At 37.2% G+C, this 27,209-nt stretch overlaps 3 protein-coding genes across 3 annotated transcripts; 1 reads left to right on the forward strand and 2 right to left on the reverse strand.

Annotated features, from left to right (window-relative positions):
• Positions 1-1,315: 1,315 nt before the first annotated feature.
• lic (dual specificity mitogen-activated protein kinase kinase lic) lies at positions 1,316-14,728 on the reverse strand. Its single transcript, XM_085949461.1, has 3 exons — positions 14,363-14,728; positions 4,611-4,776; positions 1,316-4,016 (listed from the first exon to the last, which is right to left on the reverse strand). The coding sequence occupies exons 1-3, from the start codon at positions 14,425-14,427 to the stop codon at positions 3,252-3,254; spliced, it is 996 nt and encodes a 331-aa protein (XP_085805587.1). The 5' UTR covers positions 14,428-14,728; the 3' UTR covers positions 1,316-3,251.
• A 121-nt stretch (positions 14,729-14,849) lies between these two features.
• LOC147069990 (DNA excision repair protein ERCC-6-like) lies at positions 14,850-18,029 on the forward strand. Its single transcript, XM_085949617.1, has one exon. It carries the CDS (start codon positions 15,039-15,041, stop codon positions 17,931-17,933), a length of 2,895 nt encoding a protein of 964 aa, XP_085805743.1. The 5' UTR covers positions 14,850-15,038; the 3' UTR covers positions 17,934-18,029.
• A 2,538-nt stretch (positions 18,030-20,567) lies between these two features.
• On the reverse strand, positions 20,568-23,619 carry nbs (nibrin). Its single transcript, XM_085949414.1, has one exon. It carries the CDS (start codon positions 23,491-23,493, stop codon positions 21,433-21,435), a length of 2,061 nt encoding a protein of 686 aa, XP_085805540.1. The 5' UTR covers positions 23,494-23,619; the 3' UTR covers positions 20,568-21,432.
• Between the last annotated feature and the right edge of the window lie 3,590 nt (positions 23,620-27,209).

The raw sequence follows: 27,209 nt of genomic DNA on the forward strand, positions 1-27,209 counted from the left end.
TCGCTCAAATTCAAAATTATTCGATTCCCTTTACAACATAAACCTTTATCAATACAATATATCAGCTGTCGTATGAGTGAATGAATACTATACATTCTTAAACACTTTTAATTATACATATACATTTCCACTATGTAAACATTCCAATATTTATATTAGTGTTTCCGTTCTAGATAGAGTATAAGACCCGTCTCACACGGGACACCTGTGTGGCGAAATTCCGCATTTACACATAACTGAATGGGCGTGTTCAGACGGGGACACACGAGTGTCGCGTTCACTTATATGTAAATGCGGAATCTTGCCACGCCGGTGGCGCCACACAGGTGTTCCGTGTGAAACTGGTCTAAGACCTGCTGATGACTTAGCAGACTTTTTACAAAACGGATTATCCATCAAGTTGTGGGCTGTCATATTTAATTTCAAGATTTTGAGAAACTATCTATTGTAGTGGATAAGTGGCAGATTATAGAGATATAGGTGGATTCAACAAATTCAGATATAATTCAGAACAAAATCCAATGGGATAAACGAATGCCTAACGTCTATTTCTCATAGAAAAAGTTTGTTAATATAGTATAACCTCTACTCTTTGAAGGCCCATATGCTCCGCTTAGAAGCGAAAATGGTTATTTACTTTTTTAGACTTAGCATTACGAGAAATAAACACAGGCATACCAACACACTTTTGAAGAATTAGTACACCGATTATATTAGTAAATTGTTGTTTATAGTGTATCTTTTGTTTGTTAAGTTTTTATACCACAAGAACGGATGTACCTCCATCTTTACGGAGTAGGAAACTAAGAATATTATAAATACCCATGCTCTGGATCCCGATACACATATCTATTGAAAAAAAACATTATGTGTATTTCACTCGAACCACACTGAATAACGCAACATGCTACCTCTGTACTGTGATGGTAAATTTAATAGATTTATCTTTATTAACCCATTGGAGACAAGCTAGATTTTTCAGGATCACTTAAAAATGTACACTGATTACTAGAGTGTATACGGCGGAGCTACGGGATGCTGGTTTGACCTGGAACGAAGCAAGAGGACTGGCGAGCGAAAGGGATTCTTGGAGGCGCCGCGTGGTGTCCATATGCTCCAGTTAAGGGGCGGATATGGCCAAAGAAGAAGAAGAAGATTACTAAAATTTATTGATATAACTGTATTTTCATTTGATTCAAATAAATCCTTTAAATATTTGTTCGTATTGAATTCTATTATTTATTTATATTTTAAGTCAACTTTGTATATCAGTGGAATCAAGAAAACATGTAAAATATATATATATTTTTTTTTTGACCATGTCCAATCCTAATAGTGTCATATGGGCCTCCACAGAATAGAGGTTTGTATTAACAGATTTTATTTTTATGAGAAATGGATGTCAGCCACTTGCTCAACCTATTAGGTCCATACTCTGACTCATACACAAATTGAAAAACAATATGTGTACTTGCCAGACCCAAGATTCGAACCTGGGACCCTAGACACTATAGACCGGCGCTTAAGCCACGCGGCCATTTGTATTTTTTTAGCCTTTTTTTATACAAAATGACAAAGGTAAAAAATCCATGATAAAGAAAGAAATACTAAAACCGGAGCTAAATATAATATTATACAAGATATTTATAAGATGGGGAGGGCTATTTTATGTTTTTTACTCTCTCAAACACCTCATACCTACCGAACTGATCATTATTTTGACAAATTTAAATAAAAACAGATTTTAGATAGCAAGTAATTCTTAAAAATATATCGGACTCTATATAAGTAACATCATAAAATGATAGCTACATCATAAATATTATTAAATAAAATATGATTAATGTTTGATTTTCACCCGTCCACACGTCCTGCATCCTGTAACAATGGCGTCAAATTGGCGCCGAATGTCTCCAATGGGTTAATACTGACACCAATGATAGAAGTACACGTAAGGCCGTTCCGCTCACGAGAATACTCAAAAAAGACGAGACTGAAACTAAAATTCCAGCCAGTATCTAGCTAATGTATTTCAATGGCGGGTCACTCACGGCAAGACTGGAATCTCTCAGTTTCAAAACGTTCGCTATTAAACTGAAGAGACGCGACATCCTAGTCTCCTAGTCTCTCAGTTTCCAGTCCCCATAAAACAGTGGTGCCAATATCAGTAGATTCGATGAAAAATCATATTTTCTTACCAAAATTGGTAGCACTGAACTGAACTGAACAAGCAATAACAAGTCAAAAGGTAAAGATGCATGAACCATAGCGCCCGTGTGTTCCATCAGCAACCAGTTCGTCGGATTTTAGTTTCTCCATGAGCGAAAGGTCTAACTCTTTTTTAATGGAAATTTTCATTCTTGAAAAGTTCACCATAAATCTAAATTCTGTATATCGCACCCGGAGAATAACAGTGGCACAACTCGAAAAACTTGTTTTTGCAGGAGAGCGGTTTGAATATTTTATTTTGTTGTGTTAAATTAGTTTTTTTTAAATTTACTTTATAATAGCGTGAAGTTGGCACACTTGAGTCATCTTATTTTGAATGTTATCCGCAATAACAATGGCGCAATCATCATTGTGCCACTATTTCTGCTTGAATTCAAGTAAAATGTTATAATTTGATAATGATAAAAATGCTTTTAAGGCCACCATTTTATTTTTAAGAATCATGCCGCTATTTGTGCGGATAGAAATGATATCTTGGAACATTTCTGCATACTTATAAAAATGATAAATTTGAACTTGTGCCACTATTATTCCCCAGGTGCGATATCGAATTGGTATAATATTTTTTCAATTCCGTTATAGTAAAATTCCATACAATAAACATCTATTAAACAAGAGTTAATTGTTAAAAGTTTGAATGAATTAATGAATTACGGCAAGTTAAAGGAGAACTAAGGAAACCTTCTGACTTACATAGACTGACTTATAATTTTTATGGATAAAAATATTATGAGCTCAGAAGCCATGGAGATAAATAAACAATTCTATATTAATTTTGTAAAATCACAAGCATATCAGTTCGATAAAAGAATATTATATGACCTGGAAATACTAGTGAATAGACAGGACTTGTATCACAAAGTAAAGAAGATGGAGACCTTCACACAAGACGATCACCTATCGGAGTGACAAAATATGGCACTGGGAAGAAGGAATTAACATATCTGTGATTATGCAGACATGATTTTGAATTTGACCGACCCGTTTCCGAAAAATATACACATTATCCCGCACTACTTAATCTATTCAGGCAAGTCTAAAATTTCTTGGACATAACTGGCGACGTCGGTCTCTTTGTCGCAGTGCTTCAAGCAGAAGGGGTGTGCCAGAAGACTGTCATAGTTGGGCCGCGCCGTGTACGCCTTCTGGAGACACTTGGTGATGAGGTCGTCGAACTCTTCCGAGAACTGTCCGGCGGGCAACTTGGGAGGATCGTCCTTCACCACTTGTTTCAATTGCTCGAACGGAGTCCCCCAGCTTTGGTAAGGGAATTTCCCAGTGGCAAGCTCCAGCAATGATATCCCCAGCGACCACACGTCGCTTCTGATATCGTACTGTGATGGATTTCCGCTGGGATCGATTCTTTCCGGTGCCATGTAAGGTTTGCATCCGGCATCTATCGTCTTGGCCACCGAATCTACAAGATATCCCGATATTCCGAAATCGCACATTTTCACTTCTCCTTTTCTGTTGATAAGAATATTCGAAGGTTTAACATCTCTGTGGATCACTCTGAGTTGTGAATACAGGTAGTGTAGAGCGCTGACAACCGAAAACGTGATCTTTCCCAGGATGTCTTCGTCTATGATCTTTCCGTTTTTGTATACTTTATGATAAAACTGATCTAGGCTCTTGTCCATGACCTCCATGCATATCCAGACGTCTCCCTCTCTGAAGAGGGCGCCGTAGAAGTGTACCGTGTATGGGCATGCGCTGGATCTCATCGAGATGTCCAAATCCATCAGAAGCCGTTTTGTTTCCTGACTATTCACAGTCGCAGTTATACGCTGAAAAGATAAAGACATCATTTAAAGTCACAATAGTTCATCCAAGTCCAAGGACTATGAAAAATGGAAAGAGACAGATCTCAGGTTCAATCCACTATGATGAATACGGACTTGAATCTTGCCCTGCACCTGTACTATATGCATACTATACTGTATGTATTTTATAATTTCGTGGGTCCCAGGTTTCAATCCTGGGTCTGTCAAACACAGTTATTGTTTTTCAATATGTGTTTGGTTTGCCTAAGGTGGGGTTTGATTAAATTTAAAAAACTAACCAATACCATCTGCAATTTGAATTCTTAGTTTATTGAAAACAAATAAGTATAACTGACAAAGTTTAGTGTACACTATTTTTGTCGAATCTCCACACCCTAAACCCACCCTTCGCCACGGTGTTATTTAGATAAATCATGATATTCAGAGACTTGAAAGGTCTACCCCATTTTTGTGGCTTATAAAGTGGTTTTTTGTCTCTCCTGTAAAATTTCAATTTTGTAACATCAGAGATTTGGACATGTCAATACAATGCAGAGTGTAATAATAAGTTACAATGAAAAATATGTAACAATAGGTGCTCTTAGAAGACTAACAAACCTTGACAGCCATAATGGTATTACTAGGGACATGGTGCATCTTTTCCACGATGCCGTACGCCCCTCGGCCGAGGTCACATATCCGAACCAGGTCATCAGCCACAACAGTGAATGTTTTATCATCCACAGTAATCGTTGTTTGCTTATCTAAGTTTCGAGGTGGCGTTCTGGAAATAAAGGAAATGATTGTCACTATATTGCAAAGTATTAATTATGTGTCAAATTTAACCACAGAAATGAAGAAATAACACAAATAGGTTGTACACATTTCGATAAAATTATCTTTTTATTAAACGTAATATTTTTCATTAAAACACTTGGCCGGCTATGTTGTTTTTTTTAAAGGGTATTTTTCTATAACTATCTTCCTTTCGATAATTCGTTAAATAATTATTTTCCGACTGCCTTTCTTCAAGGCATGCTCGCTTTTCACTCTCCTGAATCTCGTGGGTCACTTCTGATCTTGAGAAATTTAATTGCTCTCATGAGGGATAGTTTCCAATCCAATCCAATTAAAGAATTAAAATTTATATGCATTCATCAATTATAGTGAAATAAGATAACATTAAAAATTGCACTCCTGCTCTTACATGAAGCCTATTGCATCATTATCTAATTGTTTGATTTCTACCACATAACTTAAGATGTACATATGAGGCGTCTAATTCCAAAAAGCGATAAGTCCACATTTGGTCAAAATCGAGAAAAAAATACGCTTGTATTCTTTGTATAATTTTACACAATATGTATTGATCTATAAATTCCAAAACGCGACATAACCCCTCTCAATTTATTACAAAAAGCGCCAAGTCCGTGTTTCATATTATTTAAAGCTTGATTGATTTCGCGCGTGTTTAAGTCAACCAATAAGGGAACGTTCAATATTGAAAAGGGCGTCTCCCATGCTGTCGTACCTGGTAAACGCATGACAGTGCCACGGAAATATGTGCCTGATGCGGAGTAAATTAAAAAGTGAGATACAAATAGCGCTACGTCCAATTTTATTTTGCCTATATTTATCGCCTGAAACAAATTGCCATTTGGTTCTAATTTCGACATAGAATACAACGGAAAAAATAATCTCACGTTAAAACAAATAATTGAAGCCTGAAACATAAAAACGTTGTTTCCCGAAAATATTGAATTGTGGACTTGTCGCTTTTTGTAATTAGACGCCTCATATAACCACTTATGACTATGCATCTGGCCCTTGTACCTACTACATAATGTTTTTCTTTTTGTGAATCATTACTATTTATAATGATAAATTGTTAGTACAAATGGCATGTTAAAAAATTACACATCCATAGAAAATAAATATTTTTATCTTTAACTATAGAAAAACATTAGGTACTTACTATTGAGTAAGCAACTAATATTAAATTTGTGGCATATGTAAATTTTGCAATGGTCAAATTAGAATTTCAACCAAAGTCTAATCGAATGCCACAGTAATTAGTCACAATAAATTCTTTCATAATAATCAGATGGGTTCAAATGTATTATTCAGCTTTGAATTATTCATATCTCAACATGCTTGTAAGCGCCCGCTTCCTCATAGATATGATTACATAGTTGGCATGAACTTCTATTCTGTACAACAGTGCTCCACAACCTTTTCTCACCCACGGTACACTAAAGGTCCTCCCAGAATTCCGCGGCACACCACACGCAAAACAATTTATACACCAAAACATGGACCCCAGGCCAGAATCTTTGGCGACCCCCCTACCTATCGCTACGTTTAAAGACAGTGTGATACTTTAAAATAGCGTTTTTCAAATGATGTTCGAGGTAAAATTATTAATCGTATTGCTTCTATGTTTTAGCGATTTTTTGTATTTATTAATACATCCACTTGAATTATGGTTAGTTGTCGGGTTAACAATAATTGTTTATCGAGTATTGACACAACAATAATAAATTGTATCCCAGAGTCAGCGAAGTAAAACAGCGCCAGCTTGTGAGGGACATCCACCAAAATTACATTACATACTTATTTGATAAATTATTAAATATACATAACACATGACAAAGAACCAAATGTACATATTCCCATGTATTTGTATTAGCAATAGAATAACTAATTAAATCATTCTAATTTATCAGATCACTTCAATATATTTTCATTCTGACCTTGCATTGTTTTATTAGGTTTATGCAGGTGCTCAAATTTATTTATTACCAACCATGTATGCAAATTTGGCTATTAAATAAGTATTGTATAATATACAAAATTATTTGTGTTTTTTAAGCAATGCTCTACGGCAGTGCTCCGCAACCTTTTCCCACCCACGGCACACCAAAGGTCTTCCCAGAATTCCGCGGCACACCACACGTAAAACAATTTATACACCAAAACATGGACCACATATCCTGAAGGGGGACCCCACGCCAAGATCTTTGGTGGGCCCCCCCTACCTATAGCTAAGGTTGAAGTCGGATTAGGAATAATTATTTGTCGAGTATTGACATAATAATAATAAATTGTAACCTACAATAAGATGTTTTAAAATATTAATACTAGCGTAGTAAAATAGCGCCGCGGGCGATTTTTTTTGACTCAAAAATGGGAGCTGAACTGCGATAGTTTTGTCGGAAATCCGAGGATATTTTTTATTAACCGAAATCCAGAAAATAACCTATGGACCATCGGCGAAGTTCAGTTTTAGCGTCCCGTCATTTATCAATTCAACAAATTCCTCTCGAATTTATAGGAAAAGCGCTTCTGTAGAATTTTCGGTATCGGTTGCAAAAGGGTTTCGTATCCAGTCGCATTGATTGAATGAAAGTACTGATGAAATTTCTTTTGCAGCAAAGTTAAATGTTTTTGAGACGGATTCAAAATTGATTGCTTGTTTTCAATGGTGGTCTGTTAGGTCCTTTGGAACATTTGTAGAGATCCTTGTCTTAACTCCTTCTGTCAAAGTTCGAGTTTATTTTTGAATTCTGCTAATATATCAGAGCACGTCAATATATTTTCATTCAGACTTTGCGTTGTTTTATTAAGTTCATGCAGGTGCTCAAATATATTACCAGCCATGTACGCAAATTTGGCTATTGCACCGCGGCACACCTAGCACGTCTCACGGCACACCGGTTGCGGAGCACTGCTGTACAACACGCGATCATGAACATAAAATTATATACAGTACTCTCTCAGTAATCCGCCACTCGATTATCCGACAACTACTATAATCCGCCGTTATTTTTACTAGTTAAAATCACAAAATCAATTCGTATGTAAAATTCACATAGAGGGGCCCTCTATGAAACAAGATGATGAAAACTGGGAACCGGAAGACTTAGTTCCATTAGAAGAATTGATTCAGAGGGCGACTGAAAATTCAGAGCTAACGCGAAATGTGTTAGAAGAATGGATAGTAAGAAATTCTGAGGAGTATGAACCACTTCCGACTGAAAACGAGCTCGTAAATACATCAAGAGGCTTGGATTCTGAGGATGAAGGCAATAATTGTCAACCGACCACAGCTCATACAGTCAAATCCGAAGATGCACTAGCTGGGACTGATGCGTTACCATTAAATGGGCAGAGGAAAATAATGCAACTGTCAACATATTCATCATGTTGCATAAATTACGAGATGACACAATCTTCCAACAATATTCAGAAAAAAGCAAACAAACAATGAACAAGTAGTTGTGTTAAGTGATTTACTGTTTAATATGTATTGTCATCAAATATATCCTCCCCCCCGCCCCAAAGTATGCCCCAAATCACGCATCAAAACTCCATATCAAGGCAACACTGTAACTTATGGTTTACCTCCTCTGATTTACAAAATAATGTTATTGCAAAACGCATTATACCTGAAACGGTGGAGGCCAATGACATTTTACAAACCCTAAGAAAAAGGTACGGTCAGCCAGCCGAAGAGCTTCCCTTTGCCCCTCTCCCGCTATCTCACCCCCCTTATACCGAGCCCGCCCTTAGATTTGTTTTAGATAATTGTCGGGCAGTGCAGATTCTCCGGCGAAAGAAGAAGGTACCTCATGTCACGCTTTGGCGTGGCCACGCGGCCTTCCTCAACACAAAAGTGCAGGCCGCGCTTGTTCCTAGTTTTTTTTTATTAATTCAGTGAACCCCTTTTACCATTATTACATTAATAACGATCCATTTAACTACCCTTGAAACGAATCACGTGTCCGAAAAAGTGCTTTGGCGTCAATGCCGCCGGTGTGAATAAACGTGTCCCCAAATATAACTCCCGCGCCGTGCCTAATTTAAGATCTCGATGTAACCTCTTATGTAAAATTATCATTGTTTGCCCATGTGTTAGTCTAAATAAATTATTGCTATTCAGCGCAGAATGATAAATCAAAATATATGTGTTATCAATAATTATGTCCCATGATGTCCGCACCTCCAACAACCGAAGTAATGCTGATGAAGGGTTCTACCAGCCTATACATGTGAGTCCTTCTTCACGGTATTAGTATGCAGTTAATAAACTTAGTCTATGATTAATTTGTACCTATAATTTAATACGTAATTAATTTTGATCATAAAAAAACACAAAGTTGTTAGTACATATTTCTCAATAAAAACTATTTTTACGAAATACCTGTCTTAATTTTTAAAATATTTTGTATGTATGCACTATAATCCGACGCTTTCACTGATTGGACACTGGTTTTTGGGGTGGCGGATTACCGAGAGAGTACTAGTACCAAGATAGTGAAACTACTCACAATGGACCTATAATGCAAATTAATTTATAGAATATTACTCAATTCACGAATTGCAAGATTAGGTTAGTGATCTATTTATACCGTCCTAGAAGACGTTTTCGGGCAGGATGCCTGGGGTAAGAAACAGAAGAAGGCGAGCAATTCGTAGCAATATATATTTGTTTAGCGACAGCTGTAGATGCCCTGTTTAATCAAAATTGTACCTAAATCAGCTACTTATAATACTGTTTTAATAAAGTGTGAATATTGTAAATATTTTTTATTTTCAAGATAAGTAAGTAAGTATACATTAGATTAGTAAGTATGTGCATTGTCTATTATATTAAGAAATGGAATTTATAAAATAAACTCAATGAGTGACACTATCATGTGTTCTAACATTATTATCATGTTCACTCCATGTATATAAAACAAGATTTGTTTTCTTAAAGGTGTAGTTTCCGGTTTGGTTCCAGTGGAAAAATCTAATACGGTTATGTTCCGTAAAATATAAAATCAAATCATTTAGTCAGGGGTTTTTGTTGCTGTTCTTTCAAAAATCTAAATAACCTATATACCTAGTTATCACTGTATTACTGTATTATAGATATATAATTTAGAAGCTCAACGATCAATGTGATCTTCAGGAAAACATTTTACACATGAGTAGGGGTAAATGCCCAAATTTTGAACACAGAGTAGAGCTGCGACGTCGAAGAGATCAAATTCGCCTTGGCATTGGGGAGGATGAAAGAACTGTTTGTAAATTTTTTAAGAGCATTGGATGGCCTGAACAACAGATCGTCACTGTTCTGGCAGAAGACACTAATTCGAAAAAATTACATATCGAGTTAGTTATACCAAAATGTTCCTTTTTTCAAACATTACCGTCTGGAAACCTTCTTAATAAATAAACAGTCTTTATTTTAAAGTCATCCTTTTTACGATTACTGAATAAACTCACATGATGGACCATTTCAAACATTTTAAAAACTTTAAGTCAAATTACTCAAAACTAGTATTCTCCAGTTAGTGTGTTCTGCCAGAACAGAGACGAGATTGTCATTCAGGGGAGAAGAGGCGATATGTGAGTGGGTTGCAGTCAAAGGCTCGGTAAAATTATATTTAAAAAAAAGTTACAACACCCATTTAGTGCTGACTGGTGCATTTGCATTAGTTGGTCATTAGATATAATTACATGATATTTAAATGTGGTAATTAATTAGTAATTATCTGGTTAGCAGTGAGTGTGTTAAAAAGTAAGTAGGTGTCTCCTACGATGGCCGAGCGGCTTAAACATTGGCTTAATGACCAGATTCGAATCCTGGGTCTGGCAAATACACATATTGTTTTTAAATTTGTGTTTGGAGTCAAGGGTATGGACATGATGTTTTGAGCAAGTGGCTAACATCCATTTCTCCTAAAAACAAAAAATCTGTAAATACAACCTCCACTCTGTGGAGTTATCATCTATGGATCGAACATGGTGAAGTAGTAGTAGCAGAAGTGTCAACATTATCTTCTCAAGAATTGCTTACCAGGTGGAGCATTATATTATGTAAGTATTCAACCGCTTTAGGACCATAATATGTGTGAACAAATTGTCAAATTTAAAAAAAATTTAAATGATGGAACATCAGATGTTTCAGATTATGAAACCATAACATTTGAGGGGTTCCAGTTCTGGTTCCATTTCTAGATCTGTATAAAACACATTAAGTATTCATAATAGAAGAAAGAACTAGACTGGTATTTGTGTAAATAGGACGATTCTTGAAGTCAATAATATTTTTTTTCACCGTCATTTCTTGGTGGAAAGACATGATATAAAGAAATGAGAAACAATTCCAATTGAAGATGTCTTAAAGACGAAACTGACCCTCGGGGAAATAAGTAGAAAAATATGGAAATATTACAAAAAAACATAAATTAAAGAATTTATTGCAAAAACATAAATTAAACAAATCAATGTTAATTCTGCAATTGTTTGACAATCAAAACACACTGCGTTTTATTACACTTATAAAGCCTGTGCCCACCTATGTCTCAGAAACCTGGGCATTATCTCTGTGACATGTAACACAATTCTGAAAGAAAAGTTCTCCTCCGTATCCATCATATCAGAGATGGCAATAATTGAATAAGATACAATGTTGAGTTCTATGGTCTGCATGATAGTTCAATCATCACATTTCGGAAATAGGACATATGCACCGTTTGAATGAGAATGAACTAGCAAAAAGAATAATATTGAGTAGTCTAATAGGATACAGATGAGGCAGCCCAAAAATCTTCTTAGAAGGAGCTACTAATGATTGTGATGTAAATTGTACAAGAGATGACTGTATACTATACAGTCATCTCTATTTTCATTGTCGATCTTGGCAAAATTCAAGAATGAAAACCTAACCTAACCTAACATAACAATTAATAATCCAGTATACCGGCTATTTTCAAAATTTATTTACTGCTGGCTTCCTGCAAACCGACAAGAACCGTGTTTTATTTAGACATGAATTTTATCACAGTACTATACGACCCAAAGAGGTTGGACGGTCTTTAACCTGTGTATGTATGGCGGTACGCCGCGAATTTTATTGCAAAAATAAAAAAATTTAAATCAATTTACGTTTTAAATGGTAAAAACCAATTCTGCTTCAATTCTGAGTATGTGACGATATTCCCAATATAATATATGTCATATAATGTTTGAGGCTTTCACGGTTGTTTTTTATCGTAGTATATTCTTGGGTTTTCACCGTGTCTCCTTCTTCCTTCTTTACTCGACGTTTCGGGCTCGTTGCAGAGGCCATTATCAAGAGATATGTTTTATGATGAAATGTAGTGTATGTATGTGAATGTAAACGTTGCTCTAAGAAAGTCAAAAGGAATCCGATTATCTAAGAGCAAACGTTGTTCAGAGTAATCTCATCATAAAACATATCTCTTGATAATGGCCTCTGCAACGAGCCCGAAACGTCGAGTAAAGAAGGAAGAAGGAGACACGGTGAAAACCCAAGAATATACTACGATAATATATGTCGTTGTGTATTCAAGATATTTGTATGTTTGAAATAATTGATTTACGTTAAACGTTTACGTAAAATCTCATTTAAAGCGGAACGTCCAAAGATGTCATTTTTGTATGAGCGGCGTTCCGTTTACGGAAAATTTCGCGTCTCAAGATGTCATTGGCAGCCATCTGGTTAATATACGACCATATTTTTGCGATACAACATTTCAGGGTAAAGTGTGATACAGCAAACTGCTTACGTACAAATTTCCGGACACGGATTGGGATACCAAAATTGGATAGCAACCACTTTGGGTAAGGACAGGTGTAGATAAAGAGTCGCTGGGGGAGACGTCACCTAATGATGACGGAAGGATAGATGGAGAGAAAATAAAATGGTATAAGAGTTTCAGCTTTTGAGTCCCGGACATTGTTTTTAATGCATGTTTGGACACAGACCATGGACCTACTAGGTTGAGCAAGTGGGGCTAACATCCATTTCTCGTAAACAAAAATGTCTTTGTGAGGCGGCCAGACTCCACATCAGATTGTAGAGCAATATTATTTACTGTACTGTGCAGTTTTTCCATGAAGCAAAATAGGTACTGTTCGGTTATACGGAATACAGCGGAAAACGCATTTTTAAAATAGCCGATAAACTGGATTATTTGTTAGTTTGGGTTAGTTTAGGTTAGGTTAGGTTGGGTTAGGTTAGGTTGGGTTAGGTTAGGTTAGGTTAGGTTTGGTTAGGTTAAGCTAACAAATAATCCAGTTTATTGGCTATTTTCAAAATGCGTTTTCCGCTGTATTCCGTATAACCGAACAGTACCGCAAAATACAATGGGAGAGGCACCAAGCGATACAATAGGCTTGATATAAGTGCAATCGACAATAGCAGCTGTAACAATTATCACATAATTCCTGAAGAAATCAGAATTGCGCATAATCATCGTTCTACGATAGTATCCTTGACTTTTAAGCAACAATAATTAATTGGGAACCACCTACTTACCATATTTTTAGTTACAGTACTCTCTTTCAGTAATCCGCCACTCCAAAAACCAGACAAGTGTCCAATTAGTGAGAGCGGCGGATTATAATACATACATACAAAATATGGTAAAAATTAAAACAGGTATTTCATAAAAATAGTTTTTTTGAGAAATTTGTACTAGCAAGTTACGGTTTTATTTATAATCAAAATCAAGTAAGTATTTACTAAATTATAAATAATTAATATTAAACAGTAAATCACTTGACACAACCAGTTGTTCAGTGAGGCATATATTCTTGAATGGCTTAGGATTCCTGGCTTTCCCTATGACAACAACCTTCAGTTTGTGTGTCCCGGTTGCATTGGAGCACGGCATAATTGTGATGCGGTCCTTGGGCACTTTTCTCCTTGGTACATTACTTTCCTCGCGATGAACGTATGTTTTACGAAGGAGAAGTTTCCAAAATAAACCCGTCTCATCTGCATTGTATACTTGTACGCATCGTAATCGAATACCGGCGAACTTTCAATTAGTAAAATTAACGGCGGATTACTGAGAGTGTACTGAATATAGAATAAATGGGTAAAATATTTTTTTAATTCTTATTATAATAATCAGAAAACATAATAGCGATGGGGATTAAGGCATGAGTGTTACTATGGAAGAAATTTGTACTTATGTAGTGTAAATACCATCATGAAGGCACTTAGCATAAAATTTAATACTGATATCTTTTAAAGCACAATGCAGTAGGTATTATGATATAAGTACATCGCCAGTTTCCTATTAACTATACATACGTATCTAACCTATATATTAAGTACTTTATACCTACATGGATGTATGTATACAATAATTGAATAAAAAATAATTATTTTGTGTAGAGCTGATGTAAAATAGCTTGAACTATACTAGGATTCTTAATGATAATAACTGTATTAGCTTTCAGTGATGACATAAAATAATATATGAATTTAGTACGTCAAAAAGTAGTGAAGCATTTCGATTTAGAGTACCTTCATAGTTTGAATAGAATTTCAATGTATAACTTACACAGTAGGAACTACTTCGTCGGACACTTGGAGTCTGAGGTTTGGACGTTTCTTGCGACCAGACATCGTGGACGTGCGATTATATCCGTATTACGAGAGAGAGATCACAACTTCCATGGGTCACAACAATTCCTTAATTAGAATCTATGCAGAATAACATCCATACGTCAGATGGACATGAGAAAATGTACCACAGGACGTTTTCAATAACAGAACTTAGCGACACAGCTTTATTACATTCAAATTAAGAAATTATTTTCGATTATTGACATTTGCGGCAATAATTTATATTTATATATCAAATAAAGTATCATGTTACCACAGTACTTGGCAGAAGACCATCGGCAATTTAACCAGGTATTGCCATAAAACATAATTCATAGACTAAGATATTGCATTTAAAAATAATATTTCGAAAATATTTGTGCAAATGCGACTTTATAGAAATGGCGAGTTTTTATTTTCTTCAGTTTTCATTATTTATCTATGTCTATATTGTCTATGGGAAGCAGGTGTCAAAATCTCTTGAGAACTGTCATCTGTCATATTTTCATGTTTTAACATGATTTCTAATTTGTGTAAACATAATAATTATTACTATGCAAACATGTCACTTTACGATCGTTTTTGAAATACGAGGATACGATCTTCAGAATACCCAGTGAAAAGAATTTGCTATGTCTGACATTAATAAATATTTTGAAAATCAAGCGAAACTATTATCTAAAACTAAACAAAATAGTAACACCGATAAAGTGTCTTTGACGGCTTCGCCCAGTAGGAAAAATTGTAAGAAAAATTCTATTAAAAAACAATCGGCTGATAACATAGTTCACGAAGAAGATGATAGAAGCGAGACTCACGAGAATGCTTCTGGTAGTGAATACTACCCGTCAGAAGAAGATGAAGAAGAGATCGATTTTCAGGCTCCGTCCACATCGAAAATAAAGAGTAGAGTAAGGATTTCTGAAAAGCTGAAAAAGTCTTACGATGACGGCAATATAGATCGATTTTTGAACCGAATAAAAGAATGGAAAGCCCAGAAAAATGCCTCAAAAAGAAAATGTTTCAGCAATCTTCCCCATGACGATGGTGATGATGATGATGCAGAAGACGAATCAGAAGATAATGATCATCATAAATTAGAAGGCGGGCTAAAAATTCCTAATTTTGTTTGGAATAAATTGTATCGCTATCAAAAGACCGGTGTCAAATGGCTGTGGGAATTACACCAGATGGAATCCGGTGGACTGTTAGGAGACGAGATGGGTCTAGGAAAGACAGTGCAGATCATCGCATTTATGGCAGGGCTTAGTACAACGGGAGCCGGCACATGGGGTGGCTTAGGTCCGACTATTATTGTCGCCCCCGCCACTGTCATTCACCAGTGGGTGATGCACTTCCATCATTGGTTTCCGCCTCTCAGGGTTGCCGTCCTTCACCACTCGGGCTCCTTCGAAGGCACTCCCGATAAACTCGTGAGAGATATCCACAGCAGTCACGGCGTGTTGATCACTACATACGTTGGCGTTGTTAAATATCATTCCGCAATTGAAATACGTAAGTGGCACTATGTTATCCTGGACGAGGGTCACAAAATAAGGAACGCTGACACTCAGGTTAGTAAAGCTGTTAAGAAAATAGAGACACCTCACAAAATCGTCGTGACTGGATCGCCGATGCAAAATAACCTTCAAGAATTGTGGTCACTCTTCGACTTTATGTCTCCGGGTCTGCTAGGAACGATGCCAGCCTTCATTGAGCATTTTGCAGTGCCCATCACCCAAGGAGGTTATACCAACGCAACGAAATTTCAAGAAACTGCAGCTTTATCTTTAGCAATCGCTTTGAAAGATACAATATCGCCGTACATGCTACGACGAACGAAAGTCGACGTGAAAGATCACCTCAAGCTGCCTGATAAAAAAGAGCAAGTGTTGTTTTGTAGCCTTGCCGATGAACAGAAGGATATATACAAATCTTATTTATTGAGCAGTTCTGTGAGGAGCATTTTGGATAAAGAGTCTCGATACGGAGATCCCATGAGGGCGAGAATTCTCGTCGCTCTCACTACTCTGAGAAAAATTTGCAACCATCCTGATCTTTTCCTATGCGAAGTGGACGAAGACCTTCCGCCTGAAGAATCGACAGCTGCCGATCAGTCGTTTGGATTTTGGCGGAGAGCAGGAAAAATGGTGGTTATTAATTCACTTTTGAAAATATGGAAGAAACAAGGACATCGTGTGCTGATATTTACCCAGTCAAGAGCGATGGTGTGCATCATTGAGCACTTTCTCCAGCAGAATAATTACAAGTACCTCAAGATGGACGGCTCCACGGGGATCGGAAGTCGACAGCCTCTCATCAACGCTTTCAACTCAGATGACAGTTATTTAGTGTTCTTAGCAACAACCAGAGTGGGCGGTCTCGGGGTGAATTTGACTGGTGCTGACAGAGTCATAATATACGACCCCGATTGGAATCCTGCCACTGATAGCCAAGCGAAAGAACGAGCATGGCGTATAGGTCAACTTCGTGACGTTACCGTCTACCGATTGCTTTCAGCCGGTACCATAGAAGAGAAAATTTACCAACGCCAAGTTTTTAAGCAACTTTTGAGCAATAAGGTTCTTTTAGATCCGAATCAAAAGAATTATTTAAAAACTAGCACTCTTCAGGGTCTGTTTTCATTCGAGGAACCCGATAAAGCCGGCTCGACAGAGACGGCTAATATATTTAAGCATACAAAAGTTGAAACGACTTCTACGACGGCAGCCACAAATAATGCCAATGATTTAATACTTCTAAATGGCAGTGTTACATTTTCTAAAATCAAAATGAATGCCATGAAAAGATTAGCTCAAGAAATCAGTAAAAAGATGTCCAACGATAAGGTTGAAGACAAGAGAAATACACAACTTGCTGTAGACCCCAGAAGTCGATGTAAAAAGATAGAGCTTCCCCAAATCGCCGTCGAAGAACCGCCTGTGAACAAGATAAACGATGAAGTGACGCAAGCAGACTTTTCATCAGTTCTCTCAGAAATAGATATCGTGAATATGTACTCGAAGGAAGATAATTTAGATTTCTTAAAGCCGCTTTTGTGTGAAAATGTGACGGAAGAGGACACCGAAACCGTTCATATTGAAATGGAGTTTGAAAATAGTCTAGCAGCTGATGTACCCATTGTAAATGAATCTCAAAAAGAAATCAAAATGACTGAAGACGAAGCCGGTATTCGTAAACACAGGAAAAGGAAATCAAATAAACGATGTAGGAGTAAAATATTTGATGAAAAAGATTTCAATGGAGATGAGGAGTTGTTGCAGTATGTAAAAAAGATGAAGAGCAAAAAAGAAAAGATAGATCCTGAAGTGAAAGAGGATCATGATCAATACGTTCTGGAGAAACTGTTCGCCAAGTCCGGTGTTCAAAATGCCTTACAACATGACAAAGTTATCGGTTTAGCTGAAAGAGAAGAAGGTCACCGTATGAAAACGGTTGCGAAACACAATGCAATCCTTGCACTGAAAGCGTTGAGAAAGTCACGATTAAAAAAATGGCGATGGTAATAACTCTCTGTACATAAATATCGTGTACTCACTCCATTAGTTTATTAAGCAGATGTTATATTTAATTTGTTATGTTTTAATAAATTTTTGTACAACATATTTATTTTTAATCTTTGTGTATGGTGAATGTCCTATATCCTTGTATATTATCTTCCTCGATGGTACTATATATGTGTCAATTGAGGATGTTAGTTTCAATGTCGGTATCCCCCATATTTCGCCATTTTGGGATAATCGCAAAATAACATCAAACAGATTTAGGACTACAAACAGTATTTTCTTTTTATAAACATATTAAGACGATGCATCAGTGAAACGGCAAATAATTTTCAACTATAGGCGCGATGAAATTTTGGACACGCTGGCATTCGGAGAGCGAACATCGAGATGTCAATACGTCAATTTGTTTCGTGATGGCGACGGGGGTATTATGTAATTCTTAAATCGTGTAAAGATGACTAAAAACGTTACCCATGATAACTTGAAAAAGAAAACATGTCAATGAATATATTATTATTGTTACTAATAGAACAATAAACAGAACATTAAATGGACACATGTTGGATTTATATGAAAAATTATATTTCGTTCGGCATGTGTCATTTACCTAACCGAAAATTTTTTTTTTTAAACGGTACATGTTCAAACACGCGCGTTACTATGATCTTACTCCCTACTTCATTTATCGTTTGTCAATTTATGGCTACGGCCGTATGTTGTAGCTTAGCCACTGGGAAATGCCAATAGAAATGGCGTATTTCAAAATAATACTACCTTATTCTTAGATCAATAATTATTATAAAGCAAACATTATTCGTAGAATGTTTATCACATTTGAATGGTCAAAGACATAGCTTATAATCAGTATCTTTAAATGTGTAAATCTTGCCCATTTTTGAATAATAAAATGCCTAATTCTTGTCAAATTTGGGATCACAGAGATTATCAATATAATTAATCGTAAATATTTCACTATAATAATGTTGACATAAATTTTACTAATGGTTTTATAAATACTTTTAAAAATTAATAAATATAAAAAATCTTAACACCACTTCACATGGAGGTACTGAAATATGACTATATTCTAAAACATTAGAGCGAGAGGTTTAAAAGAATACTATTTTATGTAATAAAAATACTTTATGCAGTCATCAAATGTTTAAAATAAATATAAAGGATAATAAGGCTTCAAAATTATGTAAATAGATTATCTACAACGTTTAAGGAATGTCCAGGATCATGCTTTGAAAATAGCATAAAAGCTCCATTTTGACATACGCTGAGCATATCCCCCCTTAAGGACGAATACTTAGAACCTTTAGTATTAGGCTCATGATTAGTAAACAATTAGAAAAAGGGAATTGCGAAATTAAATGTCAGACATTGTTAAAATTAATAAAAGAACACGCTTAAAATTATTTCTGAAATACAAAAAATGGCATCAGCTAATTTCACATATTATTTATGTAGTCTTTAGTCAATTTATGAAATGCAAAACTAGTGTTTCTTCAATTTCTCCTTGTGAATTGAGAGAAGAAACTGCAATGGTAATTTTTTTAAAACTAACCAAATACCTACTATCATTATTTTAATAGTTTTGGTTGATCAAACATATTGTTGACGCTGCACACACATGACGAAGACAGGTCAAAAGCAAGGTGTTCATTGCAGGGACAGCCTGAATATGAGGATTCGATGTGGGGTCACTCCAGCGAGTAGGGTGCGTACAAGGAACTGTGGTCATGCAGACCGCGACCTGCAGATTTCACATTCTCTGTTTATTTAATCGAAAAAAGTTTTTTAGTCAGTAGATATTTCAGCTTTTACATCACTGTCAAGACTTTCGGTGGTACTTTTTTCAGCTTCACTTTCATACGTTTAGGCTCAATCTCTATAAAATAAAGTTATCATCAACGTTTTTGGATGACAGTGGTTTCCAAACTTTTATGTTACTACGTCTCCTTTTTAAAAAAATCTAATCTTGGCACCTCTATTAAATAATACATGCATTTTTAAATAGTCAAAAATGTACTAGGTAATACAAATAATTTTAAGGTACATGTTGGTTATAGGGAACCGAGGCGGGAACCGCACTAATTGTCATAGCCAGGGTTCGAAATGGACCGGAGCGCCATTCCGGTTCATAAAATCGGTAAAATTATCTCGTGGAAAAAAATTATTTGCTTGTCTAAGCTAGATAGGCAATATAACAATAATAATAACACATTTATTTTTATAAAATACACTTGATAACTATGTTAATATCGTAAGAAAATTTCAAGCGCTCCGGTTCGTAAACTTTTCCATTTCGAGCGCTGGTCATAGCCGATTTTGGCAAAATTCAAGAATGAAAACCTAACCTAAACTAACCCAACATCCAGTATATCGGCTATTTTCAAAATGTGCCGCTGGCTTCCCCATAACCGACTTGTACCAATTTTAAAAATAAAAAGGTTTAAGGTAAAAGAAATTGAGTATTTGGTTTGCTCACTGTATAAAAAGACCTTTTTCAGTTGTGTTATGAATGTACGATGTTCGCCCATGTTAATAAATTGATATGAGATGGGAAGAGGGGAGGACAATACAACCATTTATAAAATCAAGAGTATAAATAAAATATGCATTTAAAAAGGTATACTTTTTATTTTCTTCTGGCATACATTGGAAACATAAATAAATTTATCTTTATCATGACCAGAAATAATAATTCAACAGACAAAATACACAAAGATGAAACTTTCACATTATTTTGAATTGAACAAAAATTAATTAACATTATAAGAAATTGAATACATCACGGTATTATTGAATTAATAGTTTACAATTTATTAATAAATTTTTTAGACATATTGTATAATGTAATTTAGTATTGTATATTATAATATGTGTTAACAGCAATACATTGGCAACTCTATGATCTCGATTTAAAAGCAATGATCCTAATAATCTGGATATTTAAAGACAAAATCTGTCAAGCATGTACATGATCTTCAGAACTGCTCGATAAGGTATACTACAATCATGCTGATACAAAATTATACGCAATACAATATTATTAATTGGTATCTGGACAATAAACTAAATAATCATTAGTATTTAGTGTCTCCATTCGGCTTGTGAATCAAGACAATATATGCAGTTAACTGCATATCTGGAAAATTTACAAGGGTGACTTGGTCTTAATACACGATCCATATCACAAGAAGCTATTTCTCTACAATCGACTAAAAGATATCCAGCTTTCAATAGGAAAATAGGTTTCCATACAATGTAGATTTTCAATTATCACTGCAGGTTTCAAAGCAAAAGGTCTCTGTTTAGTTGATTAATAAGTAGCCATAATCAATGCTGGTTTTATACGAAGCAGACGAAACGGTCGCTCCTCATATGCCTATATAAAGAGAGTAAAAATAATATTCTTCAAGAGGAATGTTGACAAATTATATTCTTGAACGAATCGTACTTTCAGTACTCAATTTTAATCTTTGTAAAAAAACTACAGCCGTCGAACTCGGCCATTCGTCGTTTTTAAAGGTTTATTTTTAGGCTTATTAAACGACATGTAATCATCATTTGCATCATCGGCTTCATCAGAACTACCTAGGTCCATTTCTGCTATTGCTTTCCTAACCATTCCTTCGTAAACAGAAAACTCGCTGCGAGGAATCACTTCGTTTTGAGGCCTTAGAGGTTGTACTTTAATGAATTTTTTGTAGTTTGCCTGAGGATGTGACACAGGTTGATGTAGTGGAATCGCTTCAGACTTTTCTCTCTTTAACAATGTTTCATTCACAATCACGACAGCCGGCTTCATATCTAAATCTCGGAGTTTACTTTCGACATCGGATGTTGACGAAGCGTCAGATGTAATATCGTCAAAACTTTTCTCTTTTTTGATAGTCTTCGTTGAGCGCCACGGAATATCATCAAAATTCTGCTTTGTTAATTTACTTTTATCAATAGAAATGTTGTTTCCATCCTTTAACATCCTTTTTCCATCAGGTATATCCAAATTAGAGCCATCACGTTTTCTTTTCAAATTGTTATCGATAATATTCGAAGATGTCCTACTTCCGCTAGTGAGAGAAAATATTTCAGACGTTCCAGGTCTGCTCGGTTTAACATCTTCACAAACGTTCGGCAAGAAGTTAAATAAGTCCTCAGAATTACACACGACTTCTCTGGGTTTCCTCGATTTAAACGTAGAAACACTAAGCTTACTTCCAGTTCCATCCATCTCATTCTGATTTTTTTTATCACTGACAAACTGAAAAAGTTCCGATGGTTCATTTTGCTGTGTTTTATCATGAGCGAATTTCTTTCTGGGCTGTTCTTCACTACTAAGCGGAGAAGCTTTACGGGTTTTTCGATCACGAAGTTCACTTTTAACCACATTATCAGTAGAGAATAGTGACGCGGAGACGATGCCGCTGGGGTTAGTCGAAAGACTGCTAGCAATCGTTTCGTTGACCTGTCTACCGGCCGTAGGACGAATTGATAAACTTTGCGAGTCCACGTCACTTTTATCTTGACTTTCTGGAGCCAGAACTACTACATTTTTATTAATTATTTCTTCCGTAGTAACTTTCTTGACAATTGTGGTGAAGCTGAAAGCCGGATTGCAGTATATATCTAACGAACAGAATAAGATGGCTAAACCTATCTCTGTTTCTGGTATAACTCTCAAATCTTTGCTGTTCATATGGTCCAAGATGTTATCTATATATGTTTGTTGTACTTGAGAGTCCTGGGAATTTTTATTCAAAACGTATTGAATCAAAACGATGTCGGGTTGGCATAAGTCAGACTTTTTCATCGAACGCTCACTTAGAAGATAGCAGCATCCACCGCCGGTTTCAATTATTTTTTGATAAAGATTTTTCTGTTTGCGAGAAAAGAATATTATGGTTTTTCCAGAAAACAATTCCTTTCTGGCAACGTTCACATTGCAGTCAACAGTTTGTTCATTCAACGTGGATTCCTTGACCACCGGAAGATACAATTTGTGATCGGGCATAGGTTTATTATTTTTAAAGCAATTCAAACATTCGGACCAGTATTCCGGAGTGACGATAGGTTTCAATGAAACCAGGGCAAGCACAACTTTAATAGTCAACGTTATAACGCTCATTGTAAGATGCGTGCATGTTGAGTCGATATCATTGCATAGACTCAGGCCCATTTCTTTCAAAACAACTTCAACATTTTTTTTGTCTTGCACTGTCATGGTAGAAGTGCATGTCGCGTACGCCTGTTTCGAGAGCACCCACTCATTTTCCAAGAGTCCAAATTTGATAATATCTTTATCTTTTAGAGATACCTGAGTCTTCGCTTCTATCTTATTTTGCAGACTGATATTCTCGTTAAGATACGTACCGTATGTGGAACCATAATCTTCTACCGTTATTGTGTTATTGCTCACACAAATAGAGGCATGTTTGCGGCTGATTGATTTGTCATTTGATAATATTATGTCTCCGCTATTTCGACCGACAATGTTCGGCTGATCAAGCCGGAGGTAGTAGATCTTACCTTCGCTATTTGTGAGAGACCACATAGTATTTACTCAGTGTTCACTTTCGTACATATATTTCGACACCCATTTGGGTATTTGACATTTGGGTTGTTAAAATTATTAATTTGACAGTTCTCAGCGCGGCAAGTAACCAGTTTCGTTAGTGGCATAGACAAATATAGTTGGTGATGTTGCTATAATACAAACTCAAAATTAAATAGTCAATAATTACTTTATAATAAAAATAGGGTGGGAATTAATCGCACAATGCAATAATCCGAAATAGCCAAAGACGCATTAACCGACGCGGTCAATTTTATAACAGAGCATAGAGATAACAAACGAATAGTGATCGCGGTATCTCTAGATATAAGCGGCGCATTCGATAATGCCTGGTGGCCGATGCTGCTAAAGCAGCTCTCTGACAAAGACACACCGGCAAATCTCTATGCGCTGGTCCGCAGTTATCTTCGAAACCGAAAGGTTAACATAACACATGCAGGAGCAACAATGACAAAGCTGACGACGAAAGGATGCATCCAGGGATCGACATGCGGTCCGTCATTCTGGAACATCATATTGGACGATCTCTTAAAAATAGACTTCGGTCATGGCTGCAGGGTTCAAGCCTTCGCATACGATGTTCTTCTTTTAGTAGAGGGACAAACTGTTGCGAGGAAGGCGGCTGGAATTGCTTCCAAATTGATGAGAGCCGCAAAACCTACATGGAGATGTTCCCCAGAGGTGACGCAGCAACTCTATCATGGAGTGATCGAGCCGATAGTCTTATACGCGGCGAACGTATGGGGCGAGGCAGCCAATAAGAAGACAAACAAGAAGAAACTGGACGCACTCCAAAGGCAGATGGCCATCAGAGCTTGCCGTGGCTACCGGACAGTCTCCCTGACATCAGCTCAGGCACTCACAGGATTCACTCCACTGGACCTCAAGATTAAAGAACGTATCGTGATCTCCAAAATCAAACGATCGGGAAAAACGAACTTCTTGCCTTCGGATAGAAGATACCAAGGAGTTGAACGATTCTACGATCTCCCACATCCATCCACGCGTATGACACAAACTGTCCGCTACTGGGACCAAGACGTCCCAGACATAGAGGATGAAGAACTGAGAATCTTCACGGACGGTAGTGTCCTGGATGGAAAAGTAGGCGCAACGATAGTTCCATGTGAAAAGGGTAAAGAATACCAGGCGAGAACACTCAAGTTAGCTGACTGTTGCTCGATATTCCAGGCGGAATTGACGGCAATGAATAGCGCCTTAGATTGGATCCTCAATAAACGAAAACCCTGGAAAATTGCAAGAATCCTCACGGATTCCAAGTCTGGGGCACAAAGCATAGCATCTGTATCGGTCAATCCTCTTGTCGCGGACGCCCAGCGAAAGCTGAGAGCGATAGGAGAGACTGGATTGACAGTGGAAATTTGCTGGATCAGAGCCCACGTAGGCCTAAGCGGAAATGAAAGAGCCGACGCCAAAGCAAAGGATGCTACGCGTAAAAAGACGGCACCGACGTACGACAAATTTCCACTAAGCTATGCGAAGAGAAAACTTAAGGAAAGTACCCTCGACACCTGGAACGATCGCTACAGAGCCTCAAGTACGGGAAAGATTACGAAAATGTTTTTCCCAAACATTTTGGATGCCTTCAGCTACCAGACTTTCTCTAAGCCGAGCTTCGAAACAACGCAGATCTTCACCGGCCACGGAGCTTTCAATGGATACCTTTGCAGATTCAAAGTGAGTCAAACAGACGGCTGTCAGTGTGACGGTAACATCACGCAGGACGTCCCTCACATTTTGAGGGAATGCCCGATGTTTGACTTGCTGAGATACAAGTTCCAAATGGCGCTTAAATCTGCAAAGATAGATTTTCATGACATTTTCAGAAGCAGACAAGCAGCAGAGGAATTTGAAAGGTTTGTTGTTCAGATAGTTAGGCGACTAAAAGAGTTGAATAAAGGAGTAAGTATCACAGAGCAGGAATAGGAAAGATAGATAGGAAAACAAAAAGCCAACCATCATGCGATGGCTGGAAGGTCCCTTAAGTGTCTAATAAGCTTAAGTTCCGTCTTCTCTGACATAGGTTTCTATGGTTCCCTATGTCTCAAAAGCGAATGCGGAGAAGCTCCCAGCAAGGCCATAGCCAAAAGTCAAGCCGTTCCTTACACAAAAGCTAGCTCCAAGTAAAATCATTATCCTTCCAGATCCTAAACCTTGTACATAGCAAGCAAGGTACCCTTTATGTCAAAATAAAAAAAAAATCTAACCTAACCTAACCTAACCCAACCTAATGGCGGAAATTCTACCCTACACCCCAAACGACCCGATATTCACGGAAGACGAGATTGAGGATACAGTATCAAACATAAGTCCACATAAGGCACCCGGAGAAGATCACTTCACCGCCGACATTTGCCTTTATTTCTTCAACGTGGATAGGTCATTAGTATTGGGTATGTATAACGCATGTCTCAGAGTGAGCCACTTCCCAGCTCAATGGTAAATAGCGAGGGTTGTTGTCATTCCCAAGCCGGGAAAAGACGACCTTCAAGACTGATCGGCCTTATTTCAGTATTTGGAAAAGTACTGGAAAAGCTGATGATAAATCGGATAAACTGGCATTTTCATCAAAAAGGTAAGTTGAGTCACAAGCAATATGGTTTTACGCCCCAGAAATCAACAGAAGACGCTCTGAACGCTTCAGTCAACGAAATCAGGACTGCGCTGCAAGACAAGAAGATGATCATAGCAATCTCGCTCGACATCAGAGGAGCCTTTGATAATGCTTGGTGGCCATTTCTAATGTGCCAGCTGAGAAGCAAGAAGTGCCCTCGGAACTTGTTTACGCTAGTGAAGAGCTATCATCAACAAAGGAAAGTCATACTGTCACATTTTGATGCCACGCTCCAGAAGGTTACGACCAAAGGATACGTTCAGGGATCATCTTGCGGACCGAGCTTTTGGAATTACATCTTAGATGATGTACTTCAGGAGGACTTGGGCCCTGGAGTTGAACTGAGAGCATTTGCGGATGACCTGCTATTGATTGCTACAGCCAACAATACGACAGAGCTTGAAAATATGACTGACAAGGCGTTGAAAATCATCACATCATGGGGCTCAAAAGCCAAACTACACTTTGCAGAAGACAAAACCAACGCGATGTATATTACCAGAAAAAAAGACCGACAACCAAACATTTACATGAACGGAGTTCAACTAAAATACGTGGATCACTTTAAGGTTCTTGGTCTCACCATAGATCGCCACCTTAACTGGTCCAAACACGTCGACAACATTTGTAAAAAGGCTGCAAGCATCACGAACAAATTGATCAGAGCCACCAAACCCACATGGGGTGCGTCGCCGGAGGTTATGCAGCAAATATATTTAGGTGCTGTCGAGCCTCTGCAGCCCGATTTCCTAACTATCGTCTCGTGTGGCACCAGACGACATGACGTAATTGTGACGTCAACCAATACACGCTCGAGCGGGCGGCATGTACCTATTGGCTGACGTCACAATTACGTCATGTCGCCTGGTGCCACATGAGACGATAGTTAGGAAATCGGGCCCTTGATAACGTACGCTTCCAGCGTGTGGGCGGACGCGGTAAAGAAAAAAGTCAACCGTAAGAAACTGAACTCCAAATTGCCATCAGATCTTGCAAAGGATAAAGAACGATCTCTCTAGTTTCTGCTCAGGTCTTGAGCGGCTTCATGCCACTCGACCTG

This window comes from Rhyacophila brunnea, unplaced genomic scaffold (genome assembly GCF_057557595.1).
Source record: "Rhyacophila brunnea isolate RB1 unplaced genomic scaffold, BYU_Rbru_1.0 scaffold_22, whole genome shotgun sequence".
Classification (NCBI taxonomy): Eukaryota; Metazoa; Arthropoda; class Insecta; order Trichoptera; family Rhyacophilidae; genus Rhyacophila; species Rhyacophila brunnea.

Bases quoted from the DNA above. Each gene is read 5' to 3' on its own strand.
- LOC147069990 (XM_085949617.1), top strand. From the start codon at position 15,039: ATGTCTGACATTAATAAATATTTTGAAAATCAAGCGAAACTATTATCT.
- lic (XM_085949461.1), bottom strand. From the start codon at position 14,427: ATGTCTGGTCGCAAGAAACGTCCAAACCTCAGACTCCAAGTGTCCGAC. The intron at 4,777-14,362 runs GTAAGTTATACA...CTTTATTTCCAG, and splicing joins GACGAAGTAGTTCCTACTGT to AACGCCACCTCGAAACTTAG. The intron at 4,017-4,610 runs GTTTGTTAGTCT...TTATCTTTTCAG, and splicing joins ATACCATTATGGCTGTCAAG to CGTATAACTGCGACTGTGAA.
- nbs (XM_085949414.1), bottom strand. From the start codon at position 23,493: ATGTGGTCTCTCACAAATAGCGAAGGTAAGATCTACTACCTCCGGCTT.